Genomic DNA, 20,794 nt, shown 5'->3' on the forward strand with positions numbered 1-20,794 from the left:
CGGTGTTTTAATGTGAGTTCGAACCCGTGAGAGGTCCCTAATAATTCACTTTTTGAGTTATAGATTTTTTTTTCATTGTTTACCATTAACAAAATAATTTACTGATTGTGAAAAGCCTAGCATTAATTAAAAAAGTCAAATTGAAACTAAAATGGTTATTCAACTGGTCATCTTCCTTGCGTTTGGTTGGTTTCCAATACAAAACATTTATATCGCCACTGCAACTTGCCTGTTCGTCTTCCATGCCTAACAATATGCACATCAGGCCTTCCCACAGTTGTTAAATACCGTAATTGCTAATAACTTTTCATTCTTCTTCAGCATTTTCTGTAGTTGCAGGTTCGTTTTTTATTTCCGTAGTTTTCTCAGAGCTTTCAATCAAAAAAGGTTATTAGCATTTGTGATTACTTGTTTTTGTACATAAACTGTGTTTGGCATTTGAAAACTAGAAAATTAGCTAAACTTTTAGCTTAATTATGCTGGAAATCATTCGGTCTATTGATTGATTACTGTTTGTTTGATTAGGGTTTAATTATCTCTAATTTGGTTGTGCCTTTAGAACTTACTTTAGAAAAGAAAAAAGTTTAATTTGACGGTGTCATGTTTGGTAACTCACTAAATATTTTGAAATGCAACGCTTATGTTTCATGTTTTAAAACTGAACTCTAATGGCAATAATTAAAGTATTTAGTTTTGGACTGTGGAGAACTGAAGCAGATGAGTGAGACATGCTACCTGATTGATTTATGTTTTCTAATCTGGGCTGATTGTTGCAGGTTGGCAACAAACTAAGAATCAAAAGTGAGATGGTAATTTTACTGTTTTAATAACCCATATTCTGTTCTCTTTTTTGTTGTTTAAAGTTTAAACTATAATGTTTCTATTCTTTTGTTTAATTTGCAGGGAGGTACAAGCGATTTTAAAGGATTAATAACTCATGGACCATGGGGTGGTTCAGATGGGGATAAATGGGTTTATATTCTTCAAAGCCCTATCGAAAAGATAATTGTTCGGTATGGAACTGTTCTTGACTCTATCGAATTTCAAACCAACTGCAGTAAAGGTGAACCTCAAAGTTCTTTATTTGGTGACAAGATTAGCAGGCCTAACAGCAAAGTAACCACGGTAACTTATATTCTCAGACTATTGGTTAATGTCATTTTACGCATATTATAGTGTCAACGGCTTATATTTCCAATTTTGCAGATTTCCGTGGACTCTCCTAATGAATATTTGATGTCAATAAGTGGGACAGTTGGTAGTCGTTCTCAACATGGTGTAATTGTAAAGTCAATATGCTTTATGACAAATCTGAACCTTTATGGCCCGTATGGCATTGATGAGGGAACTGCTTTCTCATATGAAGTCAAAGACGAGGTGATTGTAGGATTTCATGGGCGTGCAGAGAATTATTACCTCAATGCTATTGGGGTTTATGCGATACCCAAATCACCTGCGTCTCCTCCAACTTCTACATATGAAGGCAAAATAAAGAACGAGGTTCATTTTTTTGTAATCTTTTAAACTCTCTGCTGGTATATTTTTTTCTGAAGCGGAAATGCTTTTTAATATCTTGCTGATTGATTGTTTTACTTTACAGTTAAGCTGCAGTAAGTGTATAATGACATTGCCAAGGGATGCAGGCCCTTGGGGAGCATGTGGTGGTCAACCCTGGGATGACGGAGTTTTCTCTGCTATCAAACAAGTACGCATTCATTTTGGAGAGCTGAATGTGATTTATGGCCTGCAATTTAAGTATTTGAAATCAGATGGTAAATCTGTAATGTCACAAATCCATGGAGGAACAGATGGAGTTGAAATGAGTCTTGTATGTACAATAAACTATCTTTTCTTGTTGCTAACTTCTTGGTTCATCTAAGCTGTAAACAAACCATGATATTGGCAGGTTAATTTGGATGATAATGGTGAGTTTTTTACTGGAATTTCTGGGTTTTATGGGCCTGTTGAAGGGTTTGATGGAATGGAAGCCATAGGTTCTATTAGTTTTCATACAAATTTGAGGATCCATGGGCCTTATGGAAAACAAAGGGGTGCAGGATATGTTTCTTATAGTTCAACAGCATCTTCTGGGAAAGTAGTTGGTTTTCATGGCAGGAATAATGGTTTTTTAAGTGCGATTGGTGTTCATATGGAGTACTTCTGACTTCAAATCCGAGTGGACCTTTTTCTAATTCACTTATAACTCTGCATTGAAATTGGTTATTGTTTTTTTGTCGGTTTATAATGCCTACTTGGTTTTCTAGAACTTGTGGAGTCGAAAATCAGGATCATCTTAATGTTTGCTATTTATGGCATGAATATGAAACACAGCAACATTGCATATTGTGCATTAACCTTTACATTAAGGGCACTATAACTAAACGGTTTGCACAAAAGTCAGTTTTTTGTGTTTCTTTTTGAGGGAATTCTTGTATATACTCGTCTCAATTTCTCTTCCAACTGTCAATTATAGAAAATTAAGTATATTTCAGAATTAGCCATATCATGCTCGCTTAACTCTTTCTAACAGCAACAATGAATATTTCATTCAAAGAAGCTAGCAGGAAACTAGCAAGAAAACCCCAAACAAAGCCAAAAACTAAAAACAGGCAAACAAAAAGAAAATATTAAACCTCCATAACAAAAGATTACATCTTAACTACCTCAGAAAACGGGCATGAGAATCATATTTTTCGAAATCACAACAAACCTTCCTCGCCCTGTTTATGACCCAAGTAAAAGTTTGAATCTTGATCTTCACATCTGTTCTGTGCACACCCATTGATCTCTTAGTAGCGAACTTCCAATTGTTTCGAACTATCCATAGGATCCAAATAGTTGTATAAACCACCAATAAAGAGACCTTTTTAACCTGAACTCAGCCCTATCTACATCTAGCCACCTCAGTCCTCCTTGTAACCGAATGAAGCAAGGTCACATTAGCACCAATCCAGCCAAGAACTTTTAACAAAACCTTCTTTGCAACCAGGAACTAAATTAAAAGGTAGTCTTGGTCTTCATTTTCCAACACACAAAGAACAGGAAAGGGATGGGTACAAACCCCCCTCGAAGCCAACAGAACCACCATCGGAACACGATAGCCTCTAAACAAAGCATCTGACTTTTAAAGGAGCCCAGTTAAACCAATCGACAGAGACAACCAAAGCTGCCTGTTGGGAATCTTCTATCCAAGTGCATGAACCGGTAAAAAAACACCCATTGGGCTCTTTACCCCAAACTCCAAGAATCATAACCAAGAGTATTTCTAGAACCAAGTTGTGTGACTATTGCTGACTTTTTTTTCTTGGTTGACCCAATTATAGTTTTAGCCCAACGAATTAAGATCCTTATAAACCAAATAGATATAAGTCCCTAGATCAACCAAAGATTTCTTATTCAACTCATCTAAAGAAAGACGACATATTATGATATCCTGGATAGAAGATGACAATATGAAATTAGGATCCGAAAGAGCTCTCCACTTCCATTTAGAAAGAAGAGCCAAGTCTAACTTTCTCTACCCTAACATCTATACCCACTAGAGACTTAGGGGCGTGAATTTCTGACACGAACCGAAAACCCGACACGAACCTAACACGAAATTCGCGGGTTTAGGTTTAGTCTAAACGGGTTCGGGTCAGTTTCAGGTTGAACCCGCGAACCCGTTTAGGTTAACGGGTCGGATTTGGGTCAACCTGTTCGGGTTGGCGGGTTGACCCGGTTAATACATTTATATTATATTATATTTTTTTACAATATATTTTATGTCATAAATTAAATGGGGTGTGTATTTTATGCAATGATTATAACTTAAAAAGAGAAATTAACATAGATTTTATAATTTAAATATGATATTATTATATACATTTGTGTTTTTAAGTAAATTTTAATTTTAATATATTAATTTCAGAAAAAAATAAAAAAATTCGGGTTGAAACGGGTCGTGTTCGGGTCAACCCACGAAACTTCGGGTCGTGTTCGGGTTCTTATGTATAATACAATTTTCGGGTTCGGGTCGGGTTCGGGTTTGTGTAAAATTTTCGGGTTCGGGTCGGGTTGAACCCGCCAACCCGCGAACACGACCCGTTTAACACCCCTATATAGACTTAAGCTTGAGAATATTTTCCCATGCAATCCATTTAATTTTAATATCCACAGAATGACCTCCCCAAAGTAACCTCTACTACTTGTGCAACCAAGGCTTCAGCTTCTATGTTTTTTCATCCTCGACTGTAGCTGTCGAGTTTCCTTATACTTTCGGTTGTCTTCAGTCTTTTGCCATGTGTCCACGTTTGTTACAATTATAACAATTGTAAGGGGAACCTGCGATTACCTTTGACCTTACGTTCTCCTGAGGTTTCTATATTGCTTTCCTTCTTTTTTATTTGAATCGGATTTCTTAAACGTATCATTACATTTATTTTTATTCCATGGTTTATTACCTCCTCCACCTTTTCTTTTTCCTGCATAAAGGGCCTTGTCTAATCAGATTTGATCTGGACACCTGCCATCTGTTTTGCAATTGACCGGCCACAAGATTTTCAAATTCCACCAGACACGGTTGAGTCGCCCAGCCTTGAATCGCAACAATAAAGTTGCGGTATTCAGGTTTTAGGCCATGAATTAGAATCCGCTTCATTCGTGATTCATTGATTCTTGATTGGGCATCGAGGTTTCCAATTTCTCTGCACAAGTATTTTACCTTCCTGATACAGGGCCACAGTTAAGTTACCTTGAGAGGCTGTTAACAATTCTCCTTACGGTAGCTGCAGTTGAGCATCATTCTTTTTTGAGAATAACGATTCGAGAGTATCCCAGGCTGTCTTATAGCAAACATCGCCCGATCCGCCTTAATCTGCCACTTCCCGGCTGCTCCGTTTTGTCGTTGGTGGGTACCAGGGTCTCGGTTCCATTCATGACTTGCCAGAGATCCTATCCTTGGAGATAAGTCATCCACGTCTTGTAGTTTGTCTGATTTAGCTTTTTGATTCCTCCACTCATCTATAAATTAGCCATGCTTTTTGCCTTGTTCTTTTCCTGCGAGTCTTGATCTATGATCGGACATATCCTTTGCGTCGGATTTCAGCTTTCGATATTATAAGCTATAATACCACTTTGTTGCGATATTGAACCAACCCGACTCTTCCGTGAACACACGACTCAGAACACAGGGGATTGAACTCAATGTTCGACTCTTTTTATTGATGATAAAAACTGAATACAAAAACATAAATAAGACCTCCTATTTATACTACTACTAATACGTATTAAAGTAGGACTAGGACACATTAATACTTATCTAAATAACTTAACATTTATCTAAACAATTATTAATACAACTATAGTGATAATGCGATTAGAACCCTTAGGTTTAATAGATCTCCTCCAACCACCCCTTGAGATCAACCGTGCCTCCCTGTTTAGTCTAACATTACCAATTTCAATAAGCTGGTATGGCTTGCCTTAAGGAGTACCTTTGAACCATTTGAGTTGTTTGAGGTCATAGATGACTTTGGGAATTGTTGGTGGGTTTTGATTGTTTGAGCCATTTGACTTTAAAATTTTTAAAAAAATAGTTTATGGCAACGGTAAGGCTGCCAGTGTTTTGTGACTAAAAGGTGGTTTTTAAGTTTTTTTAACATGACCGGATATTATTTTTGGAAAGTTAACCTTTATTCACCACAGACAAACAGCACAAGCTGGAAACCAAACATACATACAGACCAAAAACCCAGCCAAATTACATTCTAACTACAGAAATTAAATCTATGCCACTGATCCCAATTAAACTCCAGTTTGGACCTTTTTTTTCCATAAGAAACCCATGGTACATAGCTCAACCAAGGTGCTTCCGATATCTATTCTGCTCGATTTCAATACCACTTCATTCCTGTGTTTCCATATAAGCCAACACCCAATTTTAATAATACATTGGACCAGTTTCCTTCAAACCTGATTACCAGATATTACCTTATGTGTCACACCCCGACCACGTAAAACAACAAAACGTGGCGGAAATGTCGGGGAGTGTTGTAACAGAATCATTGTTTCACAACCATGGATTAAACAGTTTCGTTTTATTGAATTAAATGTATTACATTACATTGGAATTAGAAACAAAACAGGAACAAATAAACTTTCATTGTTATTAAGTCACTAAGGCCTCGTCCATTCCTATATGAGTGTACACAAGTATCATCATCAAACATCACCAACTATGGTACCTGAAACACATGTGAAAATACGTCAGCATAAAAACGCCGGCGAGTACATAGGTTTTGTATGAGTGTCAGATCCATGGCTAGTTTACATGTTGCAACACCTTATTAAAAACCTTGTTTTGTAAAGTATAGCATTGCATCATGACTAACCAACTCAAATCAAGTTGGTTATACCTTATAAAATCTCATAGCCATGATTCTTAACCCCAAAACATTTGTTTAAGAAAGCCAAAAATTTGTAAAACATCTCGTAAAAACTCGTTAATAAAACTCGTATGGTTTATATTGTTAGAAAAACCTTGTAATATAACTTTGTTTTGATAACCTTGCCCAAGTGATCTAGATAACACAACGATATATAATGTGTTAAAAGCACTAATATATAGGAAGTACCAGCGGCGTATCCACCATGATTTTAATACATTACACTCGCCCCGTTACCTAATCACTTCCCAAAACCCAATGGTTCAAACAGTTACAAATGGTTCACATAAATCATAGGTTACAAATGGTTCACATAACTCAATCAGCTTCAAATGGTTCAAAAAGATATAAAACAATGTGCCCATATACTGGATAAGCATATGCAACAAATGAACATACATAGCGTGAAATGCAATGTAAAACAATGTACTAAGTAATGCTAAGTTAACATACAAAGCATAAAATGTAATGTAAAACAATGTGTTAGCATGCTCAGTCAACATACATAGCAGAAATGTAATGTAAATCAATGTACTAAGTATGCACTAAATGGACATACATAGCATAAAACATAATGAAATCATGTACTAATAGTGTACTAATGAACTTAACAAGTATATGATATGAAAACATGGAAAGCACCAAAGTAACAAGTAGGCACATGTGTTTCACCCCAAAATGTTTGAAAAACAGTAAAAGACGAGACTATGTACTCACTGGAGGGTGCTTAGAAGTCTTGAATAACAACCAAGCAAAGCTAGAGGGATCACGGAATCAAACGACACCTAATATAGGCAACTACATTAATATCCGGACCTAAATCGGAAGATCGGATAGTATGAGGTTTCGTAAACCAAATGAGTATTGAAACTCATATGATATGGTCTAACAAAGCCTACACACTAAAAAGAAACCTAACCTAAGTGCTTACGACCCATTACGACCCGTTTAGGTAGCTTACGCTACTTTAACGCGTTGTTTGCGTAAAATGCGTTCGAACTGCCTAACTAGTCCTATGACAAGTATTATATGCCCTAACATACTTAATTATGTTGCATAATCTGTTAAATGACAAAAGTTTGGGTTACATATGCTTAAATGTCAATTATGCATAAAAAGGACATTTTGGTCATTTTCCTAAGGCATATAAACTACCTATCATACAACTTCTTAAACGAAGTGACCATAAGGTATAACCTCGGAAGGTTATTCCCTATACAACTATGGTCACCTAATGTGTTTGGTCAGAACCTAATGATCGACCAAATGGGTCGGGTTCGAAAGTATAAGCGATTGTTTAGATCGCTTACCTTACGACCCTATATAAGCACAAATCTAAAAGTGACGAGTTAAACATGTTAAAAACATGTTTAGCGAGGTTTGAAAACAGGTTTGGTATCAAAAAGTAGTTTGGTTACAAAATACACAAGAATACGCATTTTGGCCAAAACTACGACTCGTCACTACGCCTAAATAACGTGGTAATCAGTACGAATAGTCATTAGGGACTATAACCATCATGATTACGCTCACGTTATGAAGTTCAAACGAACTTCGTGTTGACCATAAACTGGTCAATGCAGAAAGTCAAACTCAGTTTGATTTTTAAGCTAAAAACGCATAAAAAGAGCGAAAGAGAACTTACAAAGGGTCCACAAGAGATTTGATTTCCAAGTATTCTCAGGTATGAAGTGATAAAACACCCCAACTTAGAGAAATCTCAAAATCAAATGTGGGGTTTGAACAAAGAGGGTGGGGGTATTTATAGGAAAACAAGAACCGTTAGGATCGTTTCTTGAAAAACGAGCTTTAATCTGGGCCTTACATGTGTACCCCCTGATTTGTAATACCTTGGGTACTTGAAAACAAGCCCATAGGTTCAAAAATACCATTTGCAAGCCCCCAAATCAGTTGGAACAGCTGGAAATAGGCTGGAAAATGGTTTTTGTAGATCTGACAGTTTTAGGCGGGCCGCGTAAGACTAAGGGAGATCTTACGCGGGCCGCCTGAGCCTCTGATTAGTAAATAAGTTTCAAAAGCTGCAATTTTGGTCCCTGTATGCTTCTAAGCTCATTTCTGACACGTTTAAGGCCCGTTAAGCCATTTTCAAGACTCTACAATGATGCCTAAGTGTAGGGGACATGAAACATGCTCAAAAATATGTCGGATGTTGGTTTGTTTGGCTGTACGATCACGTTATTCGGTTAATTACGACGAAAGTCATAACGAACACAAAAATGATCCAAATTAAGTGACGAATTGATTTTTATCAAGCCAATCACTAAAACATAATATTTTAAGGATTACATAGATTTTTGGATGTCCGAATATATTCAGAACGTAAGATATGCGCGAAAATGCAAACTTATGCACTTTTTGACGCTTTTAGTCCTTATTGATCAAGAAAGTTTATTTTTGCGCACCAAATACCTCAAAGCCTATTTCTAAGCCATGTAAAGGATATTTAGGGCATATTTAACTTATGATCAAATTTCGGAATGTTCATTACAGTAAAAATCGGCATACTTTCGCAGTTTGTAGAAATTAGTCCCTGTAAGCGAATAAACTTGATTTCGCCATACCAAACCTTCCAAAACTTATTTCTAAGTTATGTAAAGTTTATTTAAAGTATGTTAAGCCTATGTCACTGTTCCGGAGTGTTTGTTGCATTAAACTGGTTATATTTACGCATCAGATCGCGTATAACCTTCCAGAAAGCGATTTAAAGCCCAAAATTGAACAAGAATTGATATGTGCAAACGATACACATATTTTTACAAATCCCAGGTATGAAACACAAAATTTCATTGATTTGGTATTTGTTTGATGGCCGTGGAGGCACAGGTGTCACAGTCTCCTCTACTTTAGGAAATTTCATCCCAAAATTTATTTTAGAGGAAACTTGTGAGGGCTTGAAACATGAAGTTGAAAAGATCAAACAACACTGGTTAGAGTCCTGAACTTCTAGTAACTTTAAATAACATCATGCTTGCAATGTGAGAGGGACACTTATATACAAGTATATAAAGCGTTATTGGTGCGTCCACCGTACCCCCATTACATTGTTCACGTTTCGTTATTGTTGCCACTATTGGTTCTTACACATGATAATTCTTACTATGGTTTCCAGGCACTGAATTTCATAATTATGTATGCATCCATAATTTTGTAATTCCTTGCACAGTCCGCACAGTGATCTTATACTATGTACGGGAAGAAATCAAACGAATAATCGTGTGGTGATTTAACTAGACTACCATAGAGTCTCTTTAACTTGATCAACGAACAATCTATTGAACTAGACCACCAGAGGGCCTTTTTAACTATATCAACACATGATATCTTTAACTAGATTGACGAATCAATCTCTTTAACTAGACCAACGAATGATCTCTTTAACTAGACCACCAGAGGGCCTCTTTAACTATATCAACACATGATATCTTTAACTAGATTAACGAATCAATCTCTTTAACTAAATCGACGAATGATCTCTTTAACTACATCAATAGAGGATGTCTTTAACTAGATTGACGAATCAATTTCTTTAACTAAACTACCCAAGAGGAATCTTTAACTACATCAATGGAGGATGTCTTTAACTTCGGAATAGTACTTCACAATCCAAGGGTTTTGACTATGACGTAGAAACCCTTATGGATTTAAGTTAGTACCTTTGGATATCCTACTATGAATCCATCGCAAAAAAAATATGGAAAGTTCCATGAGGATTTGGATGGCGAGTAATTGAATTCACAACTAAACACATAAACATATATTCACATAATTGTTATCTTGGTTATTTATTTGTTATTGTCCTATTATTAATTGTTATTAACTTGCTGTCGATTGTACATGGGTATTCAAGGTATACCAGGAACCCAATCAATGTACTTCAACGTCCTCAAGAATCTATCTGAAAAGATAGGATGATCTACCAAAAATTCTATTTCGTTTTCAAGGAAACGCAATATTCAAATTAAGGTACACAACAATTTAGGACATATGGAAATACCCTTAGGTACCCTATTAAGGATTTATAGTGGTACTTTGGGTATTCGTACAGAGTTGTAACTTGCGCCTTGTACTTCGTTTCCTTGGAAGAAACATGTATTTAGGATTTTTGTGGAGTACGCAAGAGATCATAAAATGGAAGAATTTTGGGGGTAGTCTGTTCTTCAAGGAATACGACTCCTTGATTGTCGGTATTGTAGGGGATACATTGTTTATACATGCCATCACATTTGTACATTGCAATTTAAAATAAAAAGATTTATTTATAAACAACAACAACTGTTTCATGGACCTTGACAACAAAAGAAAATAATACATAAGGCTTGATTATTTCTATACAACATTGTCTTCTAGTTGGTCCGATGCTCATCCCTGCGTTGGATTCACATTAGCAAGCTTTGGGAAATTTCTTCGGAAATGGCCCATCTCGCCACAGTTGAAGCAAGGACCTGGTGGAAAACGAGCTTCAGCAGGGTTGACTTGAGGTTGGTTTGGACCACCTTGGTTTGGGTTAAATCGACAAGCATTTGCCAGGTGACCGAGTCGCCCACATGATGCACACAAACGACACTGTAGGTGAGCTAAGTGGTTTGCATTACATTTGTTGCATATTGGTGCAGTACCGGCATAAGGTTTCCTTGCAGGAGGTTGAGCTGGTTGGTTGTGGGTGTTTTGGTTGGGTTGAGCAGCAATCGCACAATTCTGCGAAGCCTTACGTTTCTTAGAAGGTTCGGTTTTGCTTTCCTTGGTTTCCTCTTGAGCATTAGCTGCTTGTTTCTTGTCGCCTTTTCGGAAAAGTTTGCCCTTTCTGATCTGATATTCGGTTAGGGTAGCAGATAATTCAATGGCCTGTCTAACTGTGGTAGGATTACTACCAGTAACAATGTCCTGAACTGGGTCAGGGAGACCATCATTGTATTTTTCGATCGCCTTATCCAAAGGCGTAACCATGGTAGGACACAACAGGCTCAACTGCTCATATCGATCAGTGTAGGCTCGATGTTCACCGCTGCCTTGCTTAAGATTGTCGAATTCCCTTTCCAAGGCCCTGATCTCGTGACGAGGACAGAATTCCTTCATCATCAGAGTTCGAAACTCTTCCCATGTTTGAGCCAGTGTCACATCGGCACCCCTATCTCTCATCACACCATTCCACCATGTTAAAGCTCGTCTCTCAAAGACACTAGATGCGAAATCTACCTTTCGCTCGTTTGGACATTGAACATGTCTGAAGGTGCTCTCTAGACTCTCGAACCATTGCAGAAGTGCAGTCGCTCCTTGAGACCTAGAAAACTTTGATGGCTTAGCCCAGTTGAACGTCTTGAAGTTGCAGGGGGCATTATTGTTGTTGAGAGCTTGGTTGCATTGAGCAACGATGTTCGGGATTGCAACACTCATTTGCTGCGTAATGATAACTGCCTGCTCTTCATTGGGTACCTGGTTTTCACGTCGTGGAGGCATTCTAAAAAGGGGAAACAAAAGAGAAAACAAATGAAATGGCATTGGGTAAGAATAGGATGTTACATTTACCAACCAAAATCATGGGTGATGGTCATTGGTTTGAACCACGAAGCAAACAAATGACACTCAAAGGATGAATCAAAGTAAATAGGTCTTCATAATGTATCGCGAAGACATGCTCGCCTATAAGTGGACACTCACCCCAAGAATTCCCAGGTAAGAGTGACTGGTCCGATACTACGGATTTGTACGAACACTCTAGCCTTAGACAGAAAACTCCGGGTAAATGCACCCACCCTTCCAGTTTGCACGTGTTCACATTATTTAGACACAAACTCTGACGAGATTTTGAAAACTTTGAAGGTTCGAAACCTTATAATAAATCATCCTAGAACAGATGATTAGCTTTCAAAGCAGATTTAAATTTATATTCTTATTGTGGTTTTCACCTAAGGACAAGTGACGGTATTGTTTAAAATCTAAACACAAGATAACTTGTGTTAGGGTCCTAGGAAGGTTATTGTCTAGGTCAAAGCATTACTAATAACCTAATTCCCTATAACCATTGACTCTGATACCAACTTTTCTGTCACACCCCGACCACATAAAACAACAAAACGTGGCGGAAACGTTGGGGAATGTTGTAACAGAATCATTCTTTCACAACCATGGATTAAACCGTTTAATTATTGAATTAAATGTATTACATTAAATTGGAATAAGAAACAAAATAGGAACACATAAACTTTCCTTGTTATTAGGTCATTAAGGCCCCGTCCATTCCTATATGATCGTACACAAGTATCATCATCAAACATCATCAACTATGGTACCTGAAACACATGTGAAAATACGTCAGCATAAAAAGGCCGGCGAGTACATAGGTTTTGTATGAGTTTCGGATCCATGGCTAGTTTACATGTTGCAACACCTTATTAAAAACCTTGTTTTGTAAAGTATAGCATTGCATCATGACTAACCAACTCAAATCAAGTTGGTTATACCTTATAAAATCTCATAGCCATGGTTCTTAACCCCAAAACATTTGTTTAAGAAAGCCAAAAATTTGTAAAACATCTCGTAAAAACTCGTTAATAAAACTCGTATGGTTTATATTGTTAGAAAAACCTTGTAATATAACTTTGTTTTGATAACCTTGCCCAAGTGATCTAGATAACGCAACGATATATAATGTGTTAAAAGCACTTATATATAGGAAGTACCAGGGGCGTATCCACCATGATTTTAATACATTACATCCGCCCCGTGAAATGCAATGTAAAACAATGTACTAAGTAATGCTAAGTTAACATACAAAGCATAAAATGTAATGTAAAACAATGTGCTAGCATGCTCAATCAACATATATAGCAGAAATGTAATGTAAATCAATGTACTGAGTATGCACTAAATGGACATACATAGCATAAAACATAATGAAATCATGTACTAATAGTGTACTAATAAACATAGCAAGTATATATGATATGAAAACATGGAAAGCACGAAAGTAACAAGTAGGCACATGTGTTTCACCCCTAAATGTTTGAAAAACAGTAATAGAGGGGACTATGTACTCACATGAGGGTGCTTAGAAGTCTTGAATAACAACCAAGCAAAGCTAGAGGGATCACGGAATCGAACGACACCTAATATAGGTAACTACATTAATATCCGAACCTAAATCGGAAGATCGGATAGTATGAGGTTTCGTTAACCAAATGAGTATTGGAACTCATATGATATGGTCTAACAAAGCCTACATACTAAAATGAAACCTAACCTAAGTGCTTACGACCCGTTTAGGTAGCTTACGCTACTTTAACGCGTCGTTTGCGTAACACGCGTTCGGACCGCCTAACTAGTCCTATGACAAGTATTATATGCCCTAACATACTTAATTATGTTGCATAATCAGTTAAATGACAAAAGTTTGGGTTACAAATGCTTAAATATCAATTATGCATAAAAAGGCATTTTGGTCATTTTCCTAAGGCATAAAAACACCTATCATACAACTTCTTAAACTAAGTGACCATAAGGTATAACCTTGGAAGGTTACTCCCTATACAACTATGGTCACCTAATGTGTTTGGTCGGATCCTAATGATCGACCAAATGGGTCGGGTTCGAAAGTATAAGCGATTGTTTAGAACGCTTACCTTACGACCCTATATAAGCACAAATCTAAAAGTGATGAGTTAAACATGTTAAAAACATGTTTAACGAGGTTTGAAAACAGGTTTGGTATCAAAACAAATGGTTTTCATATCTAAAAGTAGTTTGGTTACAAAATACGCAAGAATACGCATTTTGGCCGAAACTACGACTCGTCACTACGCCTAAATAACGTGGTAATCAGTAAGTATAGTCACTAGGTACTATAACCATCGTGATTACGCTCACATTATGAAGTTCAAACGAACTTTGTGTTGATCATAAACTGCTCAACGCAGAAAGTCAAACTCAGTTTGATTTAAAAACGCATAAAAAGAACGAAAGAGAACTTACAAAGGGTCTACAAGAGATTTGATTTCCAAGTATTCTCAGGTATGAAGTGATAAAACACCCCAACTTAGAGAAATCTCCGAAACAAATGTGGGTTTTGAACAAAGAGGGTGGGGGTATTTATAGGAAAACAAGAACCGTTAGGATCGTTTCTTGGAAAACGAGCTTTAATCCGGGCCTCACATGTGTACCCCTTGATTTGTAATACCTTGGGCACTTGAAAACAAGCCCATAGGTTCAAAAATACCATTTGCAAGCCCCCAAATCAGTTGGAACAGCTGGAAACCTGCTGGAAAATGGTTTTAGCAGTTCTGACAGTTTTAGGCGGGCCGCGTAAGAGTAAGGGAGATCTTACGCGGGCCGCCTGAGCCTCTGATCAGCAAATAAGTTTCAAAAGCTGCAGTTTTGGTCACTGCATGTTTCTAAGCTCATTTCCGACATGTTTAAGGCCATTTATGCCATTTTCAAGACTCTACAATGATGCCTAAGTATAGGGGACATGAAACATGCTCAAAAATATGTCGGATGTCGGTTCGTTTGGCCGTACAATCACGTTATTCGGTTAATTACGACGAAAGTCGTAACGAACGCAAAAACAATCCAAATTAAGCGACGAATGGATTTTATCAAGCCAATCACTAAAACATAATATTTTAATTATTACATATATTTTCGGATGTCCGGATATATTCAGAAAGTAAGATATGCGCGAAAATGCAACTTATGCACTTTTTGACGCTTTTAGTCCCTATTGATCAAGAAAGTTTATTTTTGCGCACCAAATACCTCAAAGCCTATTTCTAAGGCATGTAAAGGATATTTAGGGGCGTATTTAACTTATGATCAAGTTCCGGAATGTTCATTACAGTACAAATCGGCATACTTTCGCAGTTTGTCGAATTAGTCCCTGTAGGCGAATAAACTTGATTTCGCCATACCAAACCTTCCAAAACTTATTTCTAAGTTATGTAAAGGTTATTTAAGGTATGTTAAGCCTATTTCACTGTTCCGGAGTGTTTGTTGCATTAAACTGGTTATATATACGCATCAGATCGCGTATAACCTTCCAGAAAGCGATTTAAAGCCCGAAATCAAACAAGAATTGATGTGTGCAAACGATACACATATTTTACAAATCCCAGGTTTGAAACACAAAATTTCATTGATTTAGTATTTGTTTGATGGCCGTGGAGGCATAGGTGTCACATAATGCATATTCCAAATATTCGCAGTCGAGAAAAGAAATGAAGGAGGTAAATTACACCATACCTTAGACCGTCGTAGTGGAATTTTTTCCAAAAAAGCCACCAAACACGCCCAACACTGCACACCCACCGCCCCCCTGGGCGTGTTTCTTCTTTTTTTGGTTTTGGTGTGTTTTCAATCACGTGGTTGGGGCGAAAATTTGACCAATCAAATATGTTGCAATGGTAAAAAAGGCAACAACTAGTTTTATTATTTTTTTTCATTTCTCACCTATATATATACACACACACTTCCACTCCATTTTTACAAACAAAAGCCTCTACAATATCAAATATTAAACCATTTTTATAAAAAAATGGCTTCCCCTAGTTCCTCATCCATTGCAAATTATTACTATAGATAGTTTTTAGCGGATGATGGTGAATCCACCGATGAGGAGGTAGAGTTTTTAGGCGTCATTTCCGAATGAGTAAGCGTTTGTATCTACGCATCATCGACGACTTTGAAAACAAATTTGATTATTTTAAACAAAAAGCGGATGCGAAAGGGATACTTGGATTCACCGGTATTCAAAAGTGTACATCGGCGCTACGAGTCCTTGCTTACGGAAACACGACCGACATCAACGACGAGTATTTAAAAATGGTCGAGAAAACAACGCAAGACACCTTGGAGCATTTTTGTCGTGGTACATTCCTATACTTTACTATAAACATTACAGGTATTTTTTTAGCTTATGTTTGTATACGTTTGTTAAAGGTATTATAAATTTGTACGGTGCGCGTTATCTGAGAACGCCCACATGGTACGACCATCAAAAGATTTACGAGGTACATTCTAGTGAGCATGGTTTGCCAGGTATGATCGGGATCTTGGATTGCATGCATTGGCGTTGGGATAACTGTCTGACCGCATGGCGAGGTCAACACACACGGGGTGACAAAAAGGGACCCAAAAGCGTTTGGGGTTGGTCGGCTTAATTTGGTGTGATCGGGTCATGCAATGATATAATTTTTTTTGAACAATCTCCGTTGTTAGAGGACTGGAGTTCTGGAAGAGCTCAAAAAGCGTCTTTTTACACAAACGGAAACTACTACCCTCATGGATATTATTTGTGCGACGGAATTTATCCTAGATATTCGATTGTCGTGAAGACGTTTAGTGATCCTATCGATGAAAAAAGTGCACACGTTAAAAAGGTTCAAGAGTCTTCACGAAAAGACATTGAGAGATGCTTTGGGGTTCTTAAACAACGATGGCAATATTTGAGAAATCCTTGTTGTGCACGGACCAGGTAAAAAATGAGAGATTCTATGTACGCTTGTATAATCATGCATAACATGATTTTGGATCAGACGAAGGAAAGGCGATATGCCAAAATTATGTACCGGAAGCCGTTTAGGAGGAGCATCCGCAAGCGTCAATGGAAGAAAGAGTGAATAATGCACGAGAATTGCGCTACGAACCCTACCATTCCGCGTTAATGGTTGATTTGGAACAACACACGTGGTCGGTTCGGTATATCCCACATGAGGGTGAAGAAGAAACGGAGGACGAGGAAGACGGGGTTGGCGAGAATGACGAAAGCGAAGACGAAAATTGATGTATTTTATTTTTTTAGTATTTTTTTAAGTTTACCCATTTTTATATTTTTTATATTAAATATTGTAATTTTTTTTATTTAATGAAGTATTATTAGTTTTTAATTTAAAAAAACAATAATTGTGTAATGATTGGTTGGGGCATTATTGGGCATTATCCCACTACGCCCATTTTGTAAAAACGCCCAATAATGCCCACTTGCTGACTGGACTGCTACGTGGCAGACAACGCCTAAGAGTGGGGACATTATTGATAAAACCACTACACATGGTCTTATGCATATTTCAAATATCCGCAGTCCAAACATGACAGGATTTGATAGATTGGGACAAAGACGTATTACCCTAGAGTGCCTCCTAGGGGTTCAAACGAGCCGAGCGGCTCGCGAGCTACTCGAGATCGGCTCGAGAAAAAGCTCGAATTGAGCCGAGCCATATCGAGCCTGAGTCGAGCTTTAGCCTAAAAACAAAGCTCGTTTGTTTATCGAGCCCGAGCTCGAGCCTCGCATGTGAAGTTCGTTAGGCTCGTCGAGCCTTAATGTAAACGAGCCGAGCCGAGTCGAGCTTATTTAAACTTGTTTACAAGCCGACCTCGAACCTAAAAATAAGCTTATTTAGTAAACGAGCCCGAGCCCGAGCTTCGCTTATCGAGCTCGCGAGCTTAAAAAGTCTATTATTTATATTATTTTTATTTAATATACCAATTAATAGATAATAAACGAGTCGAGCCCGAGCCGAGCTCGAGCTTGAGAAAATACAAACGAATCGAGCTCGAGCTTTGAAAACTAAGCTCGAATCGAGCCAAGCTCGAGCCCGAGTTCTCATAAGTTAATCGAGCTCGAGCTCAAGCCTGGTCGAGCTCTGGCTCGGCTCAGCTCGTTTGCACCCCTAGTGCCACCCCCAATATTCCACGACTTGCATTAATTGAAAAAAAAAAATCAAATTTAAATTCAAACGGTTAATCAGCTGGTCGTCTTCCTGCGTTTTGCTTGTTTTCAATACAAGACATTGATGCCGCCTCTACAACTTGCCTGTTCGTCTTCCAGGCCTAACACAAACACATAAAGCCTTTCCCACGGTTGTTAAATACCGTAATAGCTCATAGATTCTCATTCTTCATCACCATTTTCTGTAGTTGCAGGTAGGTTCTTTCAATTGCGTAAAATTTTCAGAGCATTTGTTCGGTGAAACTTTATTAGTGTTTGGGATTATCTGTTTTTTTGTACATTATTTGCTGGGGATGATTATGTCTGTCGATTGATTGTTCGATTAGGGTGTTATTTTTTAATTTGGTTTTGAACTAAGAATTCACTTTAGGGTGAGTTGCATCACTTAATTCAAAGTACTCTTAGTTACGCATATTGTTTTAAAACTAAAATCTAATGGTGAGGGGGTTTGTGCAATGCATTTGTTTACATTTCAGGGTGAGTTGCATTGCATCATTTATTCAAAGTAATTTTCTTAGGCTGTGAGATAAAGATCAATAATTAAATTATTTAGTTTTTGATTGTGGATAATTGAAGGTTACGAGTCTGTGATATAGAGTAGCTGATTGACTTCTACTTTCTAATCAGGGCTGATTGTTGCAGGTAGGCAACTAACCAAATATCAATATGGAGATGGTAATGTTACAATTTCCTTAATATATTTTCTGTTTTAAACATTGTTGTTTGAGTTTCGATTCTTTTGTTTAATTTGCAGGGAGGTACAAGCGATTTTAAAGGATTAATAACTCATGGACCATGGGGTGGTTCAGATGGGGATAAATGGGTTTATATTCTTCAAAGCCCTATCGAAAAGATAATTGTTCGGTATGGAACTGTTCTTGACTCTATCGAATTTCAAACCAACTGCAGTAAAGGTGAACCTCAAAGTTCTTTATTTGGTGACAAGATTAGCAGGCCTAACAGCAAAGTAACCACGGTAACTTATATTCTCAGACTATTGGTTAATGTCATTTTACGCATATTATAGTGTCAACGGCTTATATTTCCAATTTTTCATATTATAATGTCAACGGCTCATTCTTTGGTCGCAAAGATCATAGGAATGGCAGCAAAATTACCATGGTAACTTATATTCACTGACTGTTGTTTGATTTCATTTCACACATATTTTAGCATCAACGTCCAACGACTTATGTTTCTATTTTTGCAGATTTCCTTGGACTCTCCTAATGAATATTTGATGTCAATAAGTGGGACAGTTGGTAGTGTAAGTGCATATCTGAACCTTTATCGTTTAGTAGTAAAGTCGATATGCTTTAAGACAAATCTGAACCTTTATGGCCCGTATGGCATTGATAAGGGAACTGCTTTCTCATATGAAGTCAAAGACGAGGTGATTGTCGGATTTCATGGGCGTTCAGAGAGTTATTACCTCAATGCTATTGGGGTTTATGCGATACACAAATCACCCGCATCACCTCCAACTTCTACATATGAAGGCAAAATAAAGAATGAGGTTTCATTCTCTTGTAATCTTTTAAAGTCTCTGATTGTATTTCTTTTCTGAAGCGGATTGAAATAGTCCTTTTTATCTTATTATTTTACTTTACAGTTATGCTGTAGTAAGTCTATAATGACATTGCCAAGGGATGCAGGCCCGTGGGGAGCATGTGGAGGCCAACCGTGGGATGATGGAGTTTTTTCTACTATCAAACAAGTGCGCGTTCATTTAGGAGAGCTGAATGTCATTTATGGCCTGCAATTTGAATATCTGAAATCGGATGGTAAATCTGTATTGTCACAAATCCATGGAGGAACAAATGGAGTTGAAATACATCTGGTATGTACTTTTAACACAATTTTTTTGTGTCACTAATTTCTTTATTCATATTGGCTGTAAACAAAACCATGCTATTTGCAGGTTAATTTGGATGATAATGGCGAGTTTTTGACTGGAATATCTGGGTTTTGTGGGCCTGTTAAAGGGTTTCATGGGTTAGAAGCTGTACTTTCTATTAAATTTCATACAAATTTGAGGATCCATGGCCCTTATGGAGAAGAAAGGAGTGCAGGGTATGTTTCTTATAGTTCACCAGCGTCTTTTGGGAAAGTAGTTGGTTTTCATGGCAAGAATAATGGTTTTTTAAGCGCTATGCTGTTCATATGGAGTACTTCTGACCTCAAAGCTGCATGGACCTTTTTTTTAATTCCTTTGTAACGCTGCTTTGAATTTCGTTAATGTTTGTCAGTTTACTATGCCAACTTGATTATTTAGAACTCGTGGACCCGAAACTCAGGATTTTCTAAATGTTTGCTATTTATGACATAAATCTGAATCATAGCAATATTGTATGTTAGCATCATAAACCTTTACATTATGGGCACTATAACCAAAAGGTTTACACAAAAGTCATTATTTTGTGTTCTTTTTTGAAGGAATTTTTGTATATACTTGCCTTAGTTTCTCTTCCAACTGTCAGTTATAGAAAATGAAGTATATTTCACAACGAGCCATACCATGCTCACTTAACCTTTTTTTACAGCAACAATGAATATTTCATTCAAAGAATCTAATAGGAAACTAGCAAGAAAACCCCAATCAAATCCAAAACCAAGAACAAGCAAACAAAAA

General features: G+C 37.3%; 1 protein-coding gene and 1 pseudogene across 1 annotated transcript; both read left to right on the plus strand.

The window, feature by feature from the left end:
• The first annotated feature begins 257 nt into the window (after window positions 1–257).
• Window positions 258–2,321, plus strand: LOC110904109 (agglutinin). The gene is made up of 6 exons (XM_022149933.2): window positions 258–339; window positions 777–809; window positions 904–1,125; window positions 1,207–1,500; window positions 1,601–1,828; window positions 1,907–2,321. The coding sequence occupies exons 2-6, from the start codon at window positions 807–809 to the stop codon at window positions 2,162–2,164; spliced, it is 1,005 nt and encodes a 334-aa protein (XP_022005625.1). The 5' UTR covers window positions 258–339; window positions 777–806; the 3' UTR covers window positions 2,165–2,321.
• A 16,334-nt stretch (window positions 2,322–18,655) lies between these two features.
• On the plus strand, window positions 18,656–20,526 carry LOC110892075 (annotated as a pseudogene).
• The last annotated feature ends 268 nt before the right edge of the window (window positions 20,527–20,794 follow it).

The sequence above is a fragment of the Helianthus annuus genome, chromosome 2 (genome assembly GCF_002127325.2).
Source record: "Helianthus annuus cultivar XRQ/B chromosome 2, HanXRQr2.0-SUNRISE, whole genome shotgun sequence".
In the NCBI taxonomy this organism is placed as follows: Eukaryota; Viridiplantae; Streptophyta; class Magnoliopsida; order Asterales; family Asteraceae; genus Helianthus; species Helianthus annuus.

What these genes read in the sequence shown, in the direction of transcription:
- LOC110904109 (XM_022149933.2), top strand. An exon ending in CTAACAGCAAAGTAACCACG is followed by an intron (nt 1,126 to 1,206) that starts GTAACTTATATT and finishes CCAATTTTGCAG; the next exon opens with ATTTCCGTGGACTCTCCTAA. An exon ending in AAGGCAAAATAAAGAACGAG is followed by an intron (nt 1,501 to 1,600) that starts GTTCATTTTTTT and finishes TTTACTTTACAG; the next exon opens with TTAAGCTGCAGTAAGTGTAT.